Below are 23,261 nucleotides of genomic sequence, written 5' to 3'. Positions count from 1 at the left end.
CTATTTTATTTTTTAACAATATTGATTAATAGTAACAATCTTACTCCCATCTTAGTTATTTCTATTCTATCCAAAGAAGGGATCTATACCTACAGAATCTTAAGACTGTGAGTCTGCTGTTTTTATAACTTTTAAATAATGGAATGGAAGGAGACGTTCATACAGTATGGCCTATCCATTCATTCTTGTTTCGATGAGGTGTATGGAGAACCCTTATTTTCGTTTTCATTATGAATCTGAGTGAAACCTAAATCTATCAGATCTTATAGTATACCCTGTAGATATGTAAGGGGGTCTAGGATCCAACCACCCCATAGATAAAAATGTTGTAACTTTATAATGTTTAATGCAACAACCAAGTGGCCACAGTGTAGTGACTGCTTCCCTGATAACTTCGGGTTAGCTAGGGTCAACTGCACAGAGAAGTTAACCAAGCCAAAAGGCAAGTAAGCAGGAAGTTGCTGGAGTGTCCCAGGGTGGGAGAAAGACAGAAGCTGCATCTGTGGGAGGCGTGGTGAGAAGGAGCCCTTAAAGTACCATTTTGGCCAGACTTTCGGGTGAACCACGATCCTGGACATGCAGGGTCATAGATAGGAGAGGACTGGCATATAGTACAAGTTACAGCATTCCAATGAGAGGGTTAAGACCGCGCGTTCCTGGGTGGCGTCCATCATTCCTTGGAAAATACCCAAAGAATCTCCCCAGAAGGCCAAATATCAGTTGGCTCTAATTAGACAAGGTACTGAATATCCGGGCAGAGGAGTGCCGTCGTGAAAGGCCCGTTCACTAGTTTATGTGATGCTGTACAAAGGGTTGGTAGGACGTAGTACAGTGTATTCCCCACTAGGTGGCAGCAGACTAGTGAAGGAGAGACAAAGTAACACAGTGACAGAAAGGCAGCTGAAGTTCAGCAGAGTAACTTTAGCAGGCAGTTAACAGGCGAACCACCAGGGGGCAAAAGAGTAGTCAAACAGCCAGAGTCTTAAGCCAGGAAAGTCGAGTCACTGCAAAGGGAGGAACAAAACCAAGTTAAAAACAGAATCGAGTCGGAAGTCGGGAGATCAGGTATGCAGAAGGAAATACAAACAACAGACAGGGGCAGGAAATCAGGGGCTGGGACAGACGGACGAACGGGGAAGGGTACAAGTCAGGGCATGGTAACAAGGAGTCAGATAAAACAGGAATTCTCACCAGAGCTAGTCACAGGCTGCAGGGCAAAACTACAACCAGCACCAGGATGCAATTGCAGAGGCCAGATATAGTGTCTTCTAAAACCAGAACGAGGCTGATTGGAGTTAACCCCTGACATGACCAGGCCGGGTCTGGGAAACTCGGGAGCGGAGAATCCCGGCCCTGGAAAAGGACAGTTTCATACTAAATCGCTGTGGGTGGGACTAGGAAGTTTTGAAGGACTTTTTGATTCTGCCAGAGCACACGATGACGTCAGAAGAGAGTGAGGGGATTAAAAGGCATTAATGGATGCCCAAGTACCAGGGAAGCAGTAGGCCAACAAAATATATCTACTAATTGTTGCTAATGGAACCCCCTTCAGGGAACAAGTATGTGCCCACCAGATGTGAGTCGAAGTTATGCTTTTGGAAACTACTCGTAAAGTTATTGTGTTAAAGAGAACTTTGAACAAGTGCGTGTCTTTGTACCAACATGAGAATGAACAATTAACTGCACTGTAGAGGCGATCAGGGCGCAAAGAGTTAACATCGGGTAGCGCAGCAGCCAAGCCTCTGCTATGACTACAACTGCCCTCAACCATCCCTCCTACATATACACATGCAGTGACAGGTCATACCAGGTGACTTGATTATCGCACAAGTCATTCGCAAGTATAACACCAGCCTAAGGGTACACTCACACTGGCATATAAAATGGATGAGTGCAATGTGAAAAAAAACGCATTGAACTCAGACCAATGTTAATCAATGAATCAGATAACAGAGAGCAAGAGAGAGGGGTGTTCAATACTGCGCCAAAGATCACTGGAACAGATGTTTAGATTAATGTATCTTTATTTTCATCCAGGTCTACGCGTTTCAGGAGCCACTGCCCCCTTTCTCAGGACCGTCAGGAAAGACAAACACCAAATCAGAGATTTGATGTTTGTCTTTCCTGACGGTCCTGAGGAAGGGGGCAGTGGCTCCTGAAACATGTAGACCTGGATGAAAATAAAGATACATTAATCTGAACATCTGTTCCAGTGATCTTTGGCGCAGTATTGAACACCCCTCTCTCTTGCTCTCTGTTATCTGCCTTTTTGGGTGGTTGCAGCCTTTGATCTGATTCTACATGCGACTACAGTTGTTGTGACTTTCACAACGATATCTGGTGAGTAGTTTCACCCTCCTCCCACCCCTTATATACTGGGGTAAGACCCTATATGCGCTTTCTCTCCACAGCTTTCTTGTCTGAATCAATGAATCAGGTCAGACCTGCGAGTTTTTACTCAGCTCGAATTGGACTGAGGAAAAAAATTGCAGCATGACTGCATATATCAGACAAGACTCGACAATGCAAGTGGGAGATACATTACCATTCTGTAGCATAGAACACTTTAAATGACTGTTGAATATTAGCTGCTGAGAAAACAACACATTGTATATGGATGTCAAATTTACATTTGCAAAGCACTTGCATGATATATGGGATACCAAAAGGGATTTCACTCATCCAACTTTTCTGGATGAGAATAGGATCAATTTTTTTATACGTATGCCAGTGTGAGCAAACAATAACTTGCATGTTGATAATTTAATCCTTTGTTATATGTACGTTTTTCGGTCCAGTGGGTGGTTTTATCAATGATTGACAGCTATGTCTATACACACTTACACTAAAGGGTACTTTACACGCTGCGATCTCGCTAGCGAGATCGCAAGAGAGCGTACCCGCCCCCGTCGGTTGTGCGACATGGGCAAATCGCTGCCCGTGGCGCAAAATCTTGTTAGTCCCCATCACACGGACTTATCTGCCCTGCAACGTCGCTCAGGGGGCGTTTCATGCGGCGTCACAGCGACGTGACACGGCAGGCATCCAATAGACGGAGGGGTGGAGATGAGCGGGTTGTAACATCCCGCCCACCTCCTTCCTTCCGCATTGCCGGTGGAGGCAGGTAAGGAGATGTTCGTCGCTCCTGTGGTGTCACACATAGCGATGCGTGGTGCCGCAGGAGCGACGGACAACATCGTACCAGCAGCAGCAACGATATTAAGGAAATGAGCGACATGTCAACGAGCAACGATTTTTCACGTTTTTGTGCTCATTGATCGTTGCTCATTGGTGTCACACGCTGCGATGTCGGTAACGGCGCCGGATGTGCGTCACTAACGACGTGACCCCGACGATATATCGTTACCGATATCGCAGCATGTAATGCACCCTAAAGAAAGATGTCACTCACTGATAGAATCACCCAGTAGACCAAAAGTCCTAAGAGCAAAGGTTTAAATGATGAAAACATAGGTAAGGGCTATAGCCAGCATATGCATCGGACGAGTGCTATCCGCTGTTTTATCAAGAAACACCTGTATGTACAAATGCATCTCAATAAATTAGAATATCCTCAAAAAGTTCATTTATTTCAGTAATTCAAAACAAAAAGGTAAACCTATATTATATAGAGTCATTACACACAGAGTGATCTATTTCAAGTGTTTATTTCTGTTAATGTTGATGATTATGGCTTGCAGGGAATGAAAACCCAAAAGTCATTATCTCAGAAAATTAGAATGTTATATAAGACCAACTGAAAAAATTATTTTAAACTCAGAAATATTGGCGCCTACTGAAAAGTAGATACTGTAAAGGGGGTGTTATACGGTACGATATATCTTATGATATGTCGTCGGGGTCATGGATTCCGTGACGTACATCCAGCATCATTAGAGATATCGTAGCGTGTGACAGCTACGAGCGACTGTGAACGAGCAAAGATACTCACCTTATCGTTGCTTGTTGACACATTGTTCATTTTCATAATATCGGTCACATTCCTGAATGCAGGTTGTTCGTCGTTCCTGAGGCAGCACACATCGCTCCGTGGGACACCCCAGGAACGACGAACACAGCTTACCTGCGTCCTCCGGCAACGAGGAAGGAAGGAGGTGGGTGGGATGTTACGTCCCACTCATCTCCGCCCCTCCGCTTCTATTGGGCGGCCGCTGAGTGACGTCGCTGTGACGCCGAACGTCCCTCCCCCTTCAGGAAGAGGATGTTCGCCGCCCACAGCGAGGTCATTTGGAAGGTAAGTACGTGTGACGGGGGTTACCGACTTTGTGCGACACGGGCAACAAATTGCCCGTGACGCACAAACGATGGGGGGCGGATGCGATGGCACGATAAATCAACGCGTGTAACGGGGCCTTAAGAGCACACAATACTTGGTCGGGGCTCCTTTTGCATGAATTACTGCATCAATGTGGCGTGGCATAGTGGCGATCAATCTGTGGCACTGCTGAGATGTTATAGAAGCCCAGGTTGCTTTGATAGCAGCCTTCAGCTTGTCTGCATTATTGGGTCTGGAATCTGTCATCTTCCTCTTGACAAAACCCCATAGATTCTCTCTGGGCTGTAGGGCAGGTGAGTTTGCTGGCCAATCAAGCACAGTGATACTGTGGTTATAAGGCTGGGGCCCCACTTAGCGTTTTGACCTGCGTTTTAGGTGCTTTTTAGGTCCGTTTTGAGAAGCCCCTTTTTCATGCCAAAAGGCATGCGTTTTGATTTACCAGCAAAATCTATGGAAAAAGTGGATTTCCTGACCCCACTTTGCGTTTCTAAACGCTGCGTTTAATTTGCATATTTTGTGGGAAAAACCATGCGTTCAAAGAAGCAACATGACAATTGTTTTTGCCATTTTGGGTGCGTTTTGCTAACATTGAAGTCAATGAGAAATGGCAAAAACCAATATTTCTGCAAATTCCTGCGTTTTACCTGCTTTTTCAGTGCAGAAAACATGCGTTTTGGACTACCAAAACGCATGCTTTTTGGACATCAAAATAATGATTTTATATGTCCCTTTACACACACACATAGTCCGACAATTAAAAATAAGAAATTTATTAAAATTATTGCTATTTTTCCATTAAATAACATATTACCGCTATAATTTCATTAAAATAATTTATTTCCATTATTTTTCACAAAAATATAGATTTGTTTCTTTTTTTCAATTTTTTCATTGAGTTTGACTAAACTTTATTTATCAGTGTCTAGATGTTCAAAACGCATCTATCAAAACGCAGGTGAAAAAGCAGGTAAAAAGTGCTGAAAACGCATTTAAAACGCGGTAAATACGCATGCGTTTTCAGCGCTAAATTTCTGAAAAAGACAACTTTGGTCAAATCAATTAAGCCCAAAATGTGCGTTCTGAACTGCAAGTAGGAGAACGCAAAGTGGGGCCCTAGCCTTAAACCAGGTATTGGTACTTTTGGCAGTGTGGACAGGTGCCAAGTCCTGCTGGAAAATGAAATTTCCATCTCCAAAAAGCTTGTTGACATAGAGAAGTATGAAGTGCTCTAAAATTTCCTGGTAGACGGCTGCACTGACTTTAGTCTTGATAAAACACAGTGAACCTACACCAGCAGATGACATGGCTCCCCAAACCACCCAAACTCTACTCTACTTTACTTTAAAACAACACCTTGGACCACTGAGCAACAGTCCAGTTCTTTTTCTCCTTGGCCCAGGTAAGATGCTTCTGTCTATTGGTAATGAGTGGCTTGACAGAAGGAATTCGACAGTTGTAGCCTATGTCCTGGACACGTCCATGTGTGGTGGCTCTTGAAGCACTGACTCCTGCAGCAGTTCACTTCATGTGAATCTCCCCCAAATTATAGAATAGACTTTTCTTAACAATTCTTTCAAGGCTGCAGTTATCCTGGTTGCTTGTGCATCTTTTTCTACCACACTTTTTCATTCTACTCAACTTTCCATTAATATGCTTAGATATACCACTCTGTGAACAGCCAGCTTTTTTAGCAATGACCTTTTGTGGCTTAACCTCCTTGTGGAGTGTGTCAATGACTGCCTTCTGGACATCTGTCAAGTCAGCAGTCTTCCACATGATTGTGTAGCCTACTGAACCAGTCTAAGGGACCATTTTAAACGTTTAGGAAGCCTTTGCAGGTGTTTTGTGCTAACTATTCTAATTTTCTGAAATAATGACTTTTGGGTTTTCATTGACTGAAGCCATAATCATCAACAGTAACAGAAATAAACACTTGAAATAGATCACTGTTTGTAATGACTCTATATATGTGTTTCTATTTTTTCATTGAATTACTGAAATAAATTAACTTTTTGATGATATTCTAATTTATTGAGGTGCACTTGTATATGTGATGGCTGCCATATTAAAGTTTTCCACAATGGAAGTTTTATATAGAGCTTTAATAAGCCTCTCGTAATGAACGTTTTTGCTATGTTCACACATGATGTTTATAGCTATGGTTAATATTGCCTCAGGGTTTTGAAAGAAAAAAAAAGGGATTTTTTCCTTTCATTTCAATCCAGTGCTGAAATAGCATTGGGAATACATAAGAAAAATCTTGGATATTGTAACAGACAACAGACTGCAGATCACTCTGTGTGTGAACGGAAGCAGATATAGATATAATTTATAGTTAAAAAGGTTTTATAGTTAAAAAGGTTTTTTGGTGGTTGGGGGAATTTTCGATAAACCCCTTTAGGCTGTGTTCTCACGATGCATTCCCAATTAATTTTTTTTCTACAATTTTCCAAAAATGTCCCAATTTCCAAAAAATTGCAGCAAAAAAAATTGCTTTGAGAACCCATTGTGTGAATACGGCCTTCTATTTTCATTGTTTTTATTATGATGACAAGTATACTTCAAGTATTTCTTGCCATTTTAAAAATACCACATTATACAGTCACAGTTCTCTGCTTTTATTTTATTTATTCTCTGTTCTCCAATGTTGGTTACCCTTTTCATTACATATTACCTGTGCATTCAGGGAGGACATTACTCCATGTACCATCTGCCTGGCAATCTCTGTAATTTCTTTTTGATATCATCTTATATCTGAAATTAGAAGATACAAGTAAGTGTCTTTATCATCCAAGTTTATAACCAAAAGTAATGAAGCTATGCATTGTATGACTCTAAGGATAACTATATTTAACTCTTTCCCTACAAAAGATCAACCTCAGTAGCCAAGGGCGTATGAGATACTCCCTTTTACCAATGGCCATGTCGCAGGCAGGATCGCAGGTACAGTAGCGAGATTCAAACTGAGATCAGAATTGCCTATTTAGTGGCAAACCATCCTGCAAAATCAAGGTTTAAGGCTGATTCAGACCTCAGTATTTTCCACAATCGCGAAAAATGAACCAATATCATTTTAACGCTCTAAAGGCCCCATTACATGCAACGACATCGCTAACGAGATATCGCTGGGGTCACGGAATTTGTGACGCACATTCGGCCTCGTTAGCGATGTCGTTGTGTGTGTCACCTACGAGAGACCGCTAACGATCCGAAAAAATGCAAAAATAGTTGATTGTTGACACGTCGTTCCTTTCCCAAATATCGTTGTTAATTTGGGACGCAGGTTGTTCGCCGTTCCTGAGGCAGCACACATCGCTACGTGTGACACCCCGGGAATGACGAACAACAGTATTCCTGCGTCCTCCGGCAACAAGGTGGGAGTGACGTTAATGCGGCTGCTCTCCGCCCCTCTGCTTCTATTGGTGGCCTGCTGTGTGATGTCGCTGTGACACCGCATGAACCTCCCCCTTAAAAAAGAGTTTGTTCGCCAGCCACAGCGACGTCGTTAGGAAGGTATGTGCGTGTGACGCGAACTACCAATATTGTTCGCCACGGGCAGCGATTTGCCCATGATGCATGCACGACGGGAGTGGGTGCGATCGCTAGCGACATCGTTAGCAATGTTGCAGCGTGTAAAGCGGCCTTAAGGCTGGAGTCACACTTGCGTATGACTCGCACGAGTGCAGTGAGAAAATCTCGCATTGCACTTGGCCCCATGTAAGAAAATGCTGCAACTCAGATCTGAGAGTTTTTCCTCAGCTCTAAACAGACTGAGGAAAGAGTTGCAGCAGGATACGATTGTCTGCAAGAGCCGTATCACTCGCACCCTTACAAGTCTATAGGTGCGAGAAAAACATCGGACTGCACTCCGTCAATCAAGTGCAGTGCGATATACGCATCAACTGACAATGGAGGAGATGGGGACATTAACCCCTTCCTCTCCTCCACAGCTGTGTTCCGATCTCAGGAACGGATTACAGTTACATGACAATCAGACCATGCTCACAGCAAAGCTTGAGCCAAGAGTCATTAGCATATCGCATCCGATGCTCTCATATCAGAAGTGATACGCAAGTGTGAGTCTATCCTTATTGATAAGAGTGCCATCCATGAAAAATACAGCACTCGTACAACTTTCGACTCTTGCTTTTACTCCAGATTACTCAGGTTAGGCCATGACTACAATGGTTCAGAATCACTGCTTCAATATTAACCTTGGATCTACTCATTTGTTGGGATCCAGGCTGATACATAGCGAGTTGACAGGTTACAGCATTGAGAGGAGAAAGATGATGTGTGATCTCTGCTCATGTAACATAACAGCAAAGTGTGGAGCATATCAGTAGGATTGAGCTGGATGCACCCTGACTGCGGAGCCCAGTCTGAAGGGGTTAATTCCTCCTTCCCATGCCCGAACCGTCCGCCCCCTTGTTTGTGTCCAATCCCATTGTTTTCCCCTCCTCCTGGTTCCCATATAAAATCCACCCTATTTCCTGGTTCGGTCTCTCCTCATCCGTGAGACCTGGAAGCTGCTGTCCCACCCTTCCACCATATGGTTGTATGTTAAACTATTTAAGTCACAGCAGTCAGTTTTGGAATTGTGGTGATCAAGCGAAGACTGATTGCGCCGGAAGTTCGGCCTGGCATTACGCCTCGTCTTTATAGCAGTATAGATTGGTTGGATATTTGCACAAATTAATGTTAAAGCTGTGACCGACCTCAACCCAGCAAAAGATGAGAGTTTTATATGTTTGCACTTGATTATCTCTCCAATAAAGTTTATTTGTTTTATTACAAATGTGTGTTTTGTTCGGGCATGGGGGGTTGGTTTGGTGGTGGGGTCTCAGCAGTCTAGAAAAAAATATATATATTTTTATGTTTTTAAACTAAAAAGAAAAAAAGGATATTTATTAGTCCTTTGTTAAAAAAAATAACATATTTGGTATTGCCACATCTGTAACCCCCAAGCTATAAAAATAATTATTTGCTAAGCTCTCCCAATGAATGTAGTAAAAAAAAAAACAAAACTAGGATTCCTATATTATTATCACTATGCCTAAAAAAAACAATATCAAAAGAGATCTAAAAGTCAAAAGCCCAAAATAAATATCAACTATCCTGCAAAAACAAGCCTGCATATACCCCTGGCAATTAAACTATAAGCTTATGGCTCACAGAATATGGCAACATAAAAAAACGTTACATGAAATTAAAATAGAATTTTTTTGTGCACTCATCAATAGTGTGAAAAATTAGCCCAACATTAAGATGCGCAAAATATTGAGGAAATCCCCCAGTAGTGATAAGGTTAATAACACTTCACTGCAAAGGGAAGGGTAAAATTCAGGAAAATGTTTGCTTCATTCAGAAAAATATTCCAAATAGTTTTTTCATGCTTTTGTATAATATACTTGATATGTTTTAGGTTCTGCAAAGTCATGAAATGTTGCCTTCAGATCTTTTGGCTAGAGAAAGAGGAATTAAGAGAGAACATAAGCAGTTATAGATATTTCTCACTGCTCCTTAAGGGTATGTGCACACAGCGGCTTTTCTAGAATCTGCCTTAAAAAATGCTCAATAAATGTTAAAATGAAAGAAAACAAATTGCTCGGCAAAGCTACCAGAAAATGACAGAGAAGATGACAAAAAATACATTTCAGGAAAAACACCTCAAGCACGATAAAAGATGCCATGTATAGAAAATGTAACCAACCACTCGTAAAACTTACCCACGGTCACAAGTATATGTCACTTTGGAGCCAAAATCAAAGTTCTCAGCATGCAACTGTCCATTTTCCACTTCTCCAGGGTTACCACAGGATTTACCTACAAAGTAAGAATCAAATAAAGTGAGCTTCCCCAGAACCTGCTGTAGCTTCTGAAGAAAAGATGATTAAAATTATAAAGTGTATAATTGTATAATATAGATTTAAACACCTGCTAAATTCCAGCTTTCTTTAGGGAAACAGAATTTTTCAATGAAGAAGTAATGTTTAAAGTTGGAGTAACTTTTTAAATTAATAAATATGAACCACCTTTAGGGCTCATGCGCACGTAGTGTACCGTAATTACATGCATTTATGCTGCGTATTGCACTGCAGCGTAATCCATGGGTCTTGCGTCCCCTGCACAATCTATGAAGATTGTGCATGATACGTGTGCATGATGCTTTTATGAATGCAGCGATTTGGGTGCTAAAATTTTGACCCAAATCCATGCGTTCATAAAAGCAGCATGTCAATTACTTTGTGCGCTTTGGATGCAGCTCCCACTCTGTCTATGGTGGGGGCAGCAGCCATAGCGCATGAAATCGGCTTTTTTTGTACAGAAAAACTGCAACCATTATGCAGTGTTTCTGCAGCGATTTGACGTGCACACGTGCTGTCAAATCGCTGTAGAATATTCAGCAGTTACGTGCGCAAAATGAATCTGTAAGCAGATTTTTCCTATGTAAGCTGAAGACAGTATGCTGCAAGGGTTAACACAGAGAATTCAGGGATGCCTGCATTGTCAAAGTTTGATCTGTTGTTTATTTGCTATTTTTGTTTAAGCAGTAGGACGTCTTATTGCTCAGACTCACATGCATGACAGTCATGCACACCCTCTCCTCTCCCCCAGGAATTTAAGTGAGACATCGTTGGATTCAGGATCTCTTTGCCTATATCATGTTGCTCACAGATTAGGTAGCAAAAACCTGCTGACAGATTCCCTTTAAAGGGGTTGATCAGTATAAAAACTATTTGTCAGCTCCCATCTATACCGCTTCCTTGGTTCCCTAATAGTCTCATGTTCTTCTAGTCATACAGAATTGTGACCATTGCAGTCGTGAGCCAAGTGATTTTCCCACTAATTGGCTGCTCTAGTTACATTATACAGCAGAGGAGGCTCAGGGACTGGAGGAGGACCCAAGGAATGATACAGCAGGGGGCCATTCTCGTACATTTGGTACATAAAAGTACTGCCTAAGCCTTTTATCAACAGTTGGCACTAATATGTCACAGAAAAACGCAGACTAGGTGTGTTGGAGTGGTTTAATTCTGATAGGAGTAAATATTGTAAATCAGATGTGTTTTGTGCTATCGGCAATTGTCTTTCTTTGCCACAAGTATTTCTCCCTCCAAAGCAAAGACCAAAGGTGTTATATTTCACTAATAATTAGTCTAGTTCTTCTGTGATAAGTAAAAAAGTAAAAAAGATAATTTATTGCAAATAGTATAACTTACGAGTACAAAATGCATTTGGTAGAGACCACGTGCCATCATCCGTGCATGTTACAATTGCGGTTTTACCAGGAATTTTTCTATAACCAGGTCGGCAAATATACATAATTTTTGTACCAAAAGAAAACGAGGTTCTATCCAAATATTCATCTCTGGGTTGTCCATAATCAAGTCTTGGGGGAGATCCGCAGAAATCGGCTGTAGTGAAACAATTAGTTAGTAATATGTTTTTCACTCTAATGTTAGCTCCAAAAGAACCGTGTATGGATGTAATAATAGCATGGTGAACACAAAACCCAATAAATACATCATTTTTCAGATGACCATTTTTTCACAGACTCAATATTCCACCATAACATTGCCAGCCAGTATAAGGCCTGTTTCACATGTCAGTGAAAAACACACACATTTTTCACTGACGTGATAAAAACGCATATGTCCCTCCATGTGCCATGATTCACGGCACACATGGGTTCTGCATATGCTATCCGTGATGAGTGATCCGTGTTAGCACATGAAGGTAAATTCACCTGTCCTCACTCCAGCTGTCCGTGGTGCTAAACTCTTCGGCTCTGCTGTGTTACCGGCCGCCGCAGACCCCCGCTGCAGCTACTTCCGGGTCGGCTGTGCCGTGCATAAATGCATGTGCATGAGCATAATTAGCCAAGCTGGAAACACAGGCAGCAGCGGCTGAACACAGCGTCACTGGAGAAGGTGAGTATAAACAGCTTTTTATTTTCAATGTCTGTGTTTTTCTGGTACGTGTTTCACGGATCACACCATAGTGTGGTCCGTGGGACGGACATCAGTAACGCCAGGAAAAACGGACATGTGTCCATGCAGAAATTACGGACATTCGTGTATGCCGCACGGAAACACAGTCAGTGCAAAATCACTGACGTGTGTGCAGACCCATTGATTTTAATGGGTCTGCGTAGGTCCGTGATTCTGATATGTATAAGAACTGTCACATACGTACCAGAATCACTGACGTGTGAAACAGGCCTAAGAGAGATATTTGCCAAATACTAATATCCATACTGTCATATGACACAAGCAACAATCCATAGCTCAGAAAAGTTTGTATGCTATTTTTACCTATGGCCAAAGGTGTCCAAGCATCTAACATTTCTATAAAATTCATGTCCTCAGCTCTCTTTACTATGATTAAGAAAATTTCAACAAAATAGTTGACAAAACTACTAAAGAAATTCATGTAAGTGGCTACAAAAAATAAATTTGTCATCAAGGTGATGCTTCCCACTCTGTGAGGAGCATAAAATAAGGCCACATACACTCATTTCAATGACGTATAACTTACCTGACTCCTTGATGTAGTAAAATCACTGTTTTATCTGTTTCAGCTCCACCAGTTTTACTAGTAATGAGTTACATCTAACCCCACACACGCCACTGACAGGCGACTTTCTGCCGACATAGTGTGCAGGTAGCGGAGCTTATGAATATTGAGGACTACATAGCAAAAACTCATCAAAAAGATTAAAGAATGATTCTAGCTGAACTATATATGAAGCCCAGCGCTCCAGCGTTAGAATCAGGGTCTCTAGCCACTTTATTTCCATCTTAGATGGGGTAGTATAACCCTGGTGACAGATTCTCCTTAAAAATAGACACTGCTCATGCATATAATTGTATAACAAGGAGGTAACAGTTTACAAGTAATTTAAGGGGAACTTGTCACCAGTTTTTGACCGTATGAACAAATGCCACCACCTTTAATTTTTTTTTTTTTTTTGCTGCATTCCAAAAACGTGTCTATCAGTGCCTGACTCTCGTTGTCCACCCCCTAAAATATCTATTTGATATGCTCACAAGCTGTATGTATATTTGGGTGGTCCGGTCTGATGGGTGTCCTCGCTGCAGTATTTGTCCCTCCCCTCTGCTCCTAATGGCATCCTTCTGCTTTGATTGAGGTGGGTGACATGTCCTGCCTCGTAGGCCTGCCCAGGTGTCCTCTGCTCTGCCTTACTGCAGGCAGAGCACAGAACATTACTGTGAAAATGCCAAAATCAAAATGACATCCCAATGACATCGTTCGGCAATTACACAGTGATGTTCTATGCTCTGCTTGCTGTAGGGAAAAGCAGAGGAGCAGAGTACAGCTGCGCAGGCCTACGAGGCCACTGCACAGGCGCGAGATCTGTTTACTATGTGGATGACGCACAACACGTCATCCGTATCAATCAAAACAGGAGGACACCATTAGGAACAGAGAGGAGGGACAGACAGTGCAGCGATGATGCCTATCGGATGGGACCACTACAATTTATATACAGTGCAGGAGCATATCAAATGGTATTTTGGGGTGGGGGTATACAGTGACAAAATATCTGAGTACCCACGATACTGCGAGTACCCGAGCACACCGATCGTGTAACAGTGCCAAGCATGCTCGCTCATCATTAGTAGACATCAGTTCATAAGGCCCTAAATGAAATTCTGAAGTTCTTAGGCTACTTTCACACATCCGGTTTGAGCCCTGCGGCTCAATCAGGCTGTGAAAACTATGCAACGGATGCGGTGAAAACACCGCATCCTTTGCATAAGTTTTTACATGCGGCCGGTCCGGTTTTTTCCGGTTGCGGCATGCTACTGAGCATGCGCAGTGGAAAATACCGCATGCGGCGACCGGATGCGTTTTTTTTCCGCATCGCGCCGCATCCGGCCTCCATAGGGATGCATTGAAAAATGCGCCGCAGCGGCCGGATGCGGCGCGATGCGGTGTTTTTTGCCGGAGCAAAAAACGTTGCAGGGAACGTTCGATCCGGCCGCCGCATCGGCTACATCTGCCGCATGCGGCAAAAACCGGACCGAACGCAAGCCCCTGCGGCACAATGCGGCACTAATGTAAGTCAATGCAAAAAAAAACCGCAATCGGCGTTACAAAAGCCGGTTGCGGTTTTTCTGCAGAACGCCGTATTGTGCCGCAGAGCAAAAATCCGGATGTGTGAAAGTACCCTTAAAGACTAATTTTAGCATCTTGCATTCTTGTCTCAGGTTGATCTTGCTGGGATGACCTTGTTTGAGCCATCTAGTTTATGATGATTTTCTTCACAATGATATCCAGTCATTTGACGATCTTTTAAAATTCATTTTTGCACTCATTGGCATCTATAACTTTTCCAAAGTCCTTAGAGATCTCTTTGAATACAGACCTGGTGATACCACACATTTCAATGACATAGGGCTAACCACACAAAACATCAGAGGCTTCCATAAGACAGGCTCCCCCAAGATTCACCTTACTGCAGTCCTAATTTTTAACTCTCGGATCTTAGTACACATGAAAATAAGAAACTCTGTAATATACTGTATCTTATCAGACAAATCTGCTTCTCTTTCCTCCTCGACGGATTAAAATTTTAAATTCACAAGTAAACTCTGTATTCGTTGTATTCGGTGAAGACATATTTTTACATTACGAAAATCAAAAATTAGATTTGCTACTGATAAGATTCTAAGTAAATAGGAGGGGGAGGAGCCAGAGGAGGAGCTTGAACTAAAAAATTATTAAAGGGGTTTTCTATCTTTGTTTTCTTTAGTCCAAAGGATTGGTATTATAAAACGAAAAAATTCATCTTTACTTACCTCCTGCTGCAACAATAATGACTCTGTGCCTCACAGGAGTAGACAGAGTCAGAAGAGGACCCTGTGCAGAAACTATATATGGGCCCTCTACAGTCCAATACTTCATCATGACGCACAATATTGCCTTTTTATGTAGGAGAGGGCCGCTTTACCTCTTGGGGCCCTGTGTGGTTGAACATGTTGCAACAATGATATGTCCGCCCCTGGTCCTCGGTCTTTGACACAGCTGCAATGGTTACTCTACAACTACTGCATTTGACAGCTACGGCCAGTCACTGGCCTCAGCAATTTTATTCTTCGTGTAATCAACAAATTGGCAGCAGCGTTCACAAGCTGTAGTCATGATTTAATCTCTATAGGTGTGTCAGAAAAAAACCTTTCCTATTTACGCATACCAAGCCTTTGGAATAAAAAAAATGATCGATTGAAAATCCCTTTAAGTAAAAGAGGGAAAACAGAATTGTATACACATTTCATTTATGACAGGCTACGTGTAAACCATAGAACTGGTGCTATGTAATTCATAGGGACTGGTGTGTTCACAACTCTGCTACTGCTCAGCAAAATCTTGTAAATAATAATGGGTTTGCTATATAACAAAGGTAATCTTACGTTTGCAAAAGAAATCATTTGTAGACCATTGTCCATCCACACAGGTTACAAAATCTTTAGTTCCAGGTATAAATTGAAATCCAGGTTTGCATTTGTAACTGACAATGGCGCCCTGCAGGAAATCCATGTTTTTCAATAAATCATCTTTGAGTTCTGCGTATGGGATAACTGGAGGAGACCTGCAAATGCCTATAAAGAGAGTTATAAGTTGTGTTAAATATCTAAAATTGCTTCATTAAATCACATAATGTATGAACCATAGATCAGGCTGTCTTCTTTATTTATTTTTTAGTTATCTATTTGTAGTCCCTTAATTTTATAATGAACTAAGCATCGACAGCTGCTGTTAACCATTTTGATGCTGCTGTCAATTGCTGACATTTGCATTTAAATGGAGGGACCACCTGTGGAGCAAGGCAACAATCACTGTTAACCATTTGGATGCTGCTGTCAATCTCTGACAGTTGCATTTAAATGGCGGGACCACCTGCAGAGCAAGGCATCAACCGCTGTGTTAACCATTTCGATGCTGCTGTCAATCTCTGACATTTGCATTTAAATGAAGAGGTCATCTATGGAGCAAGTATCAGCTTCAGTCGGCCACCCACAACACAGTATTAGGGTATCGATGTGCAGTCGTGGCCCTAATCACAAAAGTTTTGCCCTCCTGTGATGCTCACACAACAATATTGCAGTACAATAGTAGGTTCAAATACCCTGAGGGGACTAAAAAAGAAGAAAAAGGTTTTAAAAAAATCTAGAAAGCACATAAGAATTCAAATCACCCCATTTTTTCTCCTCTAACAATAATATATATATATATATATATATATATATATATATATATATATATATATATATATATTTAAAAACAAACATCTGTTCTCACTGCATCCATAAATTGCATTTATTCACTTAACGGTTATATTATATTGAACTGTAGAGAGCAATGCCATTAAAAATTATTGCAGTGTGCTAGGGGCAAATTGTGATCTTTGACTAAAAAGGTTGTAAAAGAAGCTAACTATAAGTATGTGCGCACAAAAACTTTATCAGGCAAATTCCACTTAAAACAATGCATAAAAAGGCCCTAATTTAATGCTCCAAACGACTTGCTGTTCATACACTCAGTCTCATGTGCATCTTGAGGCCCCGCCACGAATGTTGGTCGGCTTTTTTTCAGCCACTAAACATGAGGGGATTGCCTGCTAATAACAATAATGTTGAAGCCATATTGTCTACTGGCATTAGTGTGATTGGCTGGCTGCGTAGCGACATCGGGTCTATATAACACTCCGAGACACCCTGCTCGACGCATGGTGTAGGGAGAGTTTTTGCTGGAGTAGGGACAATGGTTTATAGCGTTACAGAACCTGCTGGTGCAACATTAAACCAGCAATCCTTTTCAGGGCTAATTCAAATAGATCCCTATTTTATTATAATGCTACTTTTTACTGAAAGAGCAGAAAATAAGAAAATGGTGATTTGCAAAATGTGTAAGCTAAGCAGGGGCCAGGCTACTACCAGCCATAGAGCAAACCACTCTGATAACCATTCAGTCCAAACATGGCAGCCTCTTTGTAAAAACATTCAAACTTTTTATTTATTTTTGTGCCCAAAAAAAAATCTATTTTCTAGTTCAACCCAAAGGTATACTTACGTGCACAAATTGTGCCAGAAGACCATGTTCCATCACTTAAACATGTTGCAGTTAAAATATGTCCTGGTGTTGGTAAATAACCTGTTTGGCAAGTCAATGTGACAGTGGCATCTTTGGAGAAGACAGTTTGTTTCGAGAATTCTTCATTAAGCTCTGCAAATGGAATATTTGGAGGAGACCTGCAAAAGCCTGTAAAATACAGAAAAATCTTGTGAAATTTCTAAAAGTGTTTAAATTGCACTACTCACAAAGGAAGTTAAGGATATTTGGTTTTCGGGTTAAATTTATGTAAAATGTAAAAAGTAGTGATAAGCGAATGTATTCGTCATTATTCGCTATTCACAGAATAGTACGGTATTCAGGCTATTTGTTATATAGCGAGTAATTGTGTATTCACCTCGCTATATTCAGATGTCCCGCTCAGCCGTTTTGGCGCCTGATTTGCAGGCACTAAACATGGTGGTCTTGTACATCTTGCCTGTAGTATTACTGTGATTGGCTGGCCGCTGACATTTTGTGTACAATACATTGCCAGCGTCTATCTCCAAGCGCTTCATACTCACCGATCGTGTTGCGGCTGTCACACTGGTCCCGCTGCCTCTCATTCTTCTTCCCTATCCACTCATTAGCCTCATTACATAGTCACTGCTTCTCCCTGAGATTGATTGCAGTCAGACCCGCCCCCAAGCTGAGTGACAGCTGTCTGACTGACCAATCACAGCCGTCGGTGGGCGGGTCTATATCATACAGTAAAATAATTAAGTAAAAAATCGGCGTGCGGACCTCCCCAATTTTGATACCCTACCCAGATAAAGCCTCACAGCTGAGGGCTGGTACTCTCAGCTGGGGAGACCCACGTTTTTAGGAGCCCCCCAGCCTAAAAATATCAGCCAGCAGCAGCCCGGAATTGCTGCATCCATTAGATGTGACAATCCCGGAGCTTTACCTTGCTCATCCCGAATTGCCCTGATGTGGTGGCAATCGGGGGGTAATAAGGAGTTAATGGCAGCCCATACCAGCCACTAAGTCCTAGATTAATCATGGCAGGTGTCTCTGAGATACCTCTCATCATTAATCTGTAAGTGAAAGAAAATAAACACAAACACCGAAAAATCTTTTATTGGGAAAATCCAAAACTGCCCTCTTTCACCACTTTATGAACCACAAAACACCATGTCCGAGGTAATCCACATGCTTTGCTACATCCAAGCCTGGAGAGACCAAAAACATGTCCGATCTCTCCAAGCTCTGGGAAACACTAACAAGAAGGACCAGCAGTGACGTCACTCAGTTCATCGGCGGTCATACCCTGGTTCCCACGGTATGACCTCTGGTGACCTGAAGCACACTGGCTTAAAGTGCGGAACCATGTCCCGCACCCTGCCAATACTTTAACAGTGGCAGTGCTGGCATGGAGGTGCGGGCTGCCCCACACTTCCCGGACAGCATTGTCAGTGTTAGGCTATGTGCGCACGTTGCGTACAGTTCACTGCAGAAATTTCTGCAGCAATCTGAAGAGCACATGTGCGCTTTAAATCGCTGCAGAAATATCCGTAGTGAAGCCGATTCCATGCGCTCTGCCTGCAGCTCCTGCCATAGACAGAGCAGGAGCTACCGGCAAAGCGCACGGAAGAAGTGACATGTCACTTCTTTTTACGCAGCGCTTCGGCAGTAGCCGAAGCGCTGCGCTCAAAAAGGCCACGTGCGCACGGCCCCTGCACAATCTCCATAGACTGTGCAGGGGACGCAGGACGCATGCAGTTACGCTGCGCTACAAAGCGCAGCGTAACTGCATGTATTTGCGCAACGTGCGCACATAGCCTTAAAGTGTGGGGCCTGTCCCACTCCCTGCCAGCACTTCAACACTGACAATCTTGTGCAGAGGGAGAGGTGATCACAACCTGATATCTGCTGTGAGCCGGGTCTGTCTTGGCAGCTCCTCATGGCAGAGCACACAGCTCTGCCAGGAGGAGCTACCGAGGACCGAGGTCAGTGCACACTGCAGCAAGCATGGCAGGTGTCTCTGAGCAAGAGCTACCAAGGTCAGTACATGCTTCGGCAAGTGGTGATCACAGCCCACCATCTGCTCTGAGCGGGATGTGTTTCGGCAGCTAATCCTGGCAGAGCACACAGCTCTGACAGGAGAACCTACCGAGGTCAGCACATCCTGCGGCGAGCAGTGATCACAGCCGCCGTCTGCTGTGTGCCGGGTGTGTCTCCGCAGCTTCTCCTTGCAAAGCACACAGCTCTGACAGGAGGAGCTACCAAGGTCAGTACATGCTGCAGTGAGTGGTGATCACAGCCCGCCATCTGTTGTGAGCAAGGTGTGTGTCAGCAGCTCCTCCTGGCATAGCACATAACTCTGACAGGAGGAGCTGCGGGGACCGACCAGTGACCCGGTCCCCACAGTACGGCGTGTGTTGCAGCAGTGACATCATGGGTTTCCTGGCATTCATTCTGAGTTATATGCCAGCAGATTGCGGGGCTCACTTCACTTGCTGCGTGAAGCTCACAGCGGGCAGTCCTGTTCTATGGCGCTCGCTGTGAGCGTCAGATGTAACAGTGCTGGAAGTATCGTGGCTGGGACCTCATGTGGATTACATCAGACTTGCAGGTTTGTATGGGGGGTTAATAAAGTGGTGCAAGAGGGGGCTACTTTCTTTATCTTGCAGATTAATGATGAAAGTGTCTCAGAGTTAACTGCCATGATTAATCTAGGACTTAGTGTCAGCTATGGGCTGCCATTAACTCCTTATTACCCTGATTAACACTGCACCACAGTAATCGGGATGAGCAAGGTAAAGCTCAGGGACTGTCACATCTAATGGATGCAGCAATGCTGGGTGGCTGCTGGCTGATATTTTTAGGCCGGGGGGCTCCCAAAAACTTCTGTCTCCCCAGCCTGAGAATACCAAGCCTCAGAAGTGAGGCTTTATCAAAATTGGGGTGGACCGCAATCAGACAGCTGTCACTCAGCTTGGGGGCGGGTCTGACTTCAACCAATCACAGGGAGAAGCAGTGACTATGTAATGAGGCTAATGAGCGGGTTCAGTGAACAGTGAATATGTGATGAGGCTAATGAGCGGGTAGGGAAGAGGAATGAGAGGCAATAGGAGCAGTGTGACCGCCGCGCTGTGATCGGTGAGTATGAAGCGGAGAGAGAGAGAGACACCGAGAGAGAGAGAATAAGTGGCATAATATTGTGACATCCTCATTCCCAGAAACCATATGTAAGTCAGAAATGCATGCTGGCATATTCTCCAGGCTCTCCCCATTCCCTTTCATCACTTTCCCATCCATTTCAGCCTTTTCCTCAGGCCCCCAGACTTCTCTATTGAGTCCAGCAGAAAATTACTCGCATTTCCCATTGACTTGCATTGTACTCACTATTCTTAACGAATACGCAAGTATTACAAAGTATTCATTACCATTATAGCGAATACGAATATTACAGTACTCGCTCATCTCTAGTAAAAAGTTCATATTTTATCATGAAAGTAGAGCATTTAAGTAGATCCATGGAATGGTGATTTAGTCATCTCAAACGATTTATTGAAATAAAAGCCAACAACAGTGGTAGTATACCCCCCAAATATCAATGTCTCAATAACTTGTCATGTTCCTTGAGTATCAATTAAAGCTTGACAACAAAGTCTCATGATGTTCACAAGTTGAGTTATTGTCTGCTGAGACATGGCATCCCGCTCTTTTTGAAGGGCGGCCCTCAGGTTATTGAGGTAAGGGTTACAGAGTTACGAGCCTCTACATGGCAACACAGCTGATCCCATAGGTTTTCTATGGGATTCAGGTCTGTAGAAAGTGCAGGTTACTCCAGTCTCCAGGAGCCATTCCCTAATGATGCGACCTCGATAAGCTGGAGCATTGTCATCCATAAAGATGAAATTAGGCCTGTGTTGTTCATGTAGAGACAAAGTAACTGATATAATTCAAGTAGTAGGGGTTTGTCACTGTACCAGTCACAAAGTGTAGGGCAGTCCAGTATTGACTAGACACCATAGGCTGTTAGTAACAACAGTGACTGATGCATAACGCTCTTATTGACATTTTCAACATCTTTGACAGTAAACATTTCTACTTAGTGTGACTCGACTTTCATCAGTGAACACCAGTGAAGCCCACTGGTCTCTATTGAAGCCTAAATGCTCTCTGGCCCACACAAAACGATGACACCTGTGCCTGGTGGTGTGGTCAGGTACCCTTGCAGGTCATCTAGCACAAAGAACATGCTAGTGTAAACTGTGTTGAATGGCCTGACATGTCACATGTGTGCCTCTCACCTCTCTTAATTGTGCCTGGAGTTGTGTGGAATTCATCATACAGTTCCGAAGGGCATTTTTCACAATGAAGCAGTAATCAGTGTGGGATGTGGACAAAGGATGTACACTTTTATGCCTTTCTGTGACTTTTTAGTCTTTATGTATCTCTATTGCAACCTGTTGATGACACTCTGTGACACTCTAAGCTCAGTAGCCACTTCCATCTGAGAACATCCTGACTAAAGCTTTGCAATAGCGAATTATTGTGTCATCTTGGTCTCATGATGTCAACATTAGTGATGAGCGAGTACTAAAAAGCTCGGGTGCTCGAGGCTCGGGCCGAGCATCCCAAGATACTCGTGTACTCGGCCCGAGCACCGATCCCAATGTTATCCTATGGGAGACCCGAGTATTTTTGTGAAATGACCCCCGGCAGCATGTAGAAACCCTAAAAATGTCACAAAAGTCTCAGAAGAGTGCTCAAATGACATGGCAACAGCATGGGGAAGACCCCTTGAAGCATTTATCACTCAAAAGTCACAGATGTGAACAATTTTGTCTGAGTTTTACGCCATTTTTACGGACTCACCAGAAAACCTTCCAAAATGACACCAAAATGAATTTTCATGGCGGAAATGTTAAGGGCACATACCCAATAGTGAGATAGAGCTGGTATATGTTACTTTTTGAGATTAATACATGAAAGATTTTACGTAAAACATTGTGTGGCACTCCGATGTCCAAAACGCACGTTTTGTGCTTTTTACTAGCGATGTCGGTCATTTTTTTTTTCATTCTATCTCCCGTCGGTCGGTCTCGCTCTGTCGGTCTCTCTGTATTATCTGTCCCTCTCACAGTCTGTCGGTCATTCTCCCCCCTCTCTCTTACTTACCGTTCCCCGATCACTGCCGCGGCGCTGCACTGCTGTTCACTAAACTCCGGCGGCTTTTCCTCTTTTGAAAAAGCCGGCCGCTCATTAAACAATCTCGTATTCCCTGCTTTCCTGCGCCTATGATTGGTTGCAGTGAGACACGTCCCCACGCTGAGTGACAGGTGTCTCACTGCACCCAAACACAGCAGCCGATGTGTGTGTGTGTATACTGTGCAGTGAAATAAATAATTAAATAATTTAAAAAAACGGCGTGCGGTCCCCCCAATTTTAATACCAGCCAGATAAAGCCATACGGCTGAAGGCTGGTATTCTCAGGATGGGGAGCTCCACGTTATGGGGAGCCCCCCAGCCTAACAATATCAGTCAGCAGCCGCCCAGAATTGCCGCATACATTATATGCGACAGTTCTGGGACTGTACCCGGCTCTTCCCGATTTACCCTAGTGCGTTGGCAAATCGGGGTAATAAGGAGTTAATGGCAGCCCATAGCTGCCACTAAATCCTAGATTAATCATGTCAGGCGTCTCCCCGAGATTCCTTCCATGATTAATCTGTAAGTGACAGTTAAAAAACACACACACCCGAAAAATCCTTTATTAGAAATAAAAAACACTAACAAGTCCCTCATCACCAATTTATTAACCCCGACAAACCCTCCATGTCCGGCATAATCCACGGACCTCCAGCGTCGCGTC

The 23,261-nt window shown here is 43.2% G+C and overlaps 1 protein-coding gene across 1 annotated transcript in view; it reads right to left on the bottom strand.

The window, feature by feature from the left end:
* LOC142291290 (sushi, von Willebrand factor type A, EGF and pentraxin domain-containing protein 1-like) overlaps positions 1 to 23,261 on the bottom strand; it is a 142,619-nt gene that overhangs the window by 49,224 nt on the left and 70,134 nt on the right. Inside the window, exons 7-11 of the mRNA XM_075335714.1 lie at positions 17,399 to 17,587; positions 15,739 to 15,927; positions 11,521 to 11,715; positions 10,027 to 10,123; positions 6,972 to 7,051 (exon numbers count right to left, since the gene is read on the bottom strand). Of these exons, the coding sequence (XP_075191829.1) occupies positions 6,972 to 7,051; positions 10,027 to 10,123; positions 11,521 to 11,715; positions 15,739 to 15,927; positions 17,399 to 17,587 (750 nt within the window). The remainder of the gene's footprint in view (positions 1 to 6,971; positions 7,052 to 10,026; positions 10,124 to 11,520; positions 11,716 to 15,738; positions 15,928 to 17,398; positions 17,588 to 23,261) is intronic.

The sequence above is a fragment of the Anomaloglossus baeobatrachus genome, chromosome 2 (assembly GCF_048569485.1).
Source record: "Anomaloglossus baeobatrachus isolate aAnoBae1 chromosome 2, aAnoBae1.hap1, whole genome shotgun sequence".
NCBI classification, from domain to species: Eukaryota; Metazoa; Chordata; class Amphibia; order Anura; family Aromobatidae; genus Anomaloglossus; species Anomaloglossus baeobatrachus.
This window is presented reverse-complemented; position numbering and strand designations above follow the sequence as displayed.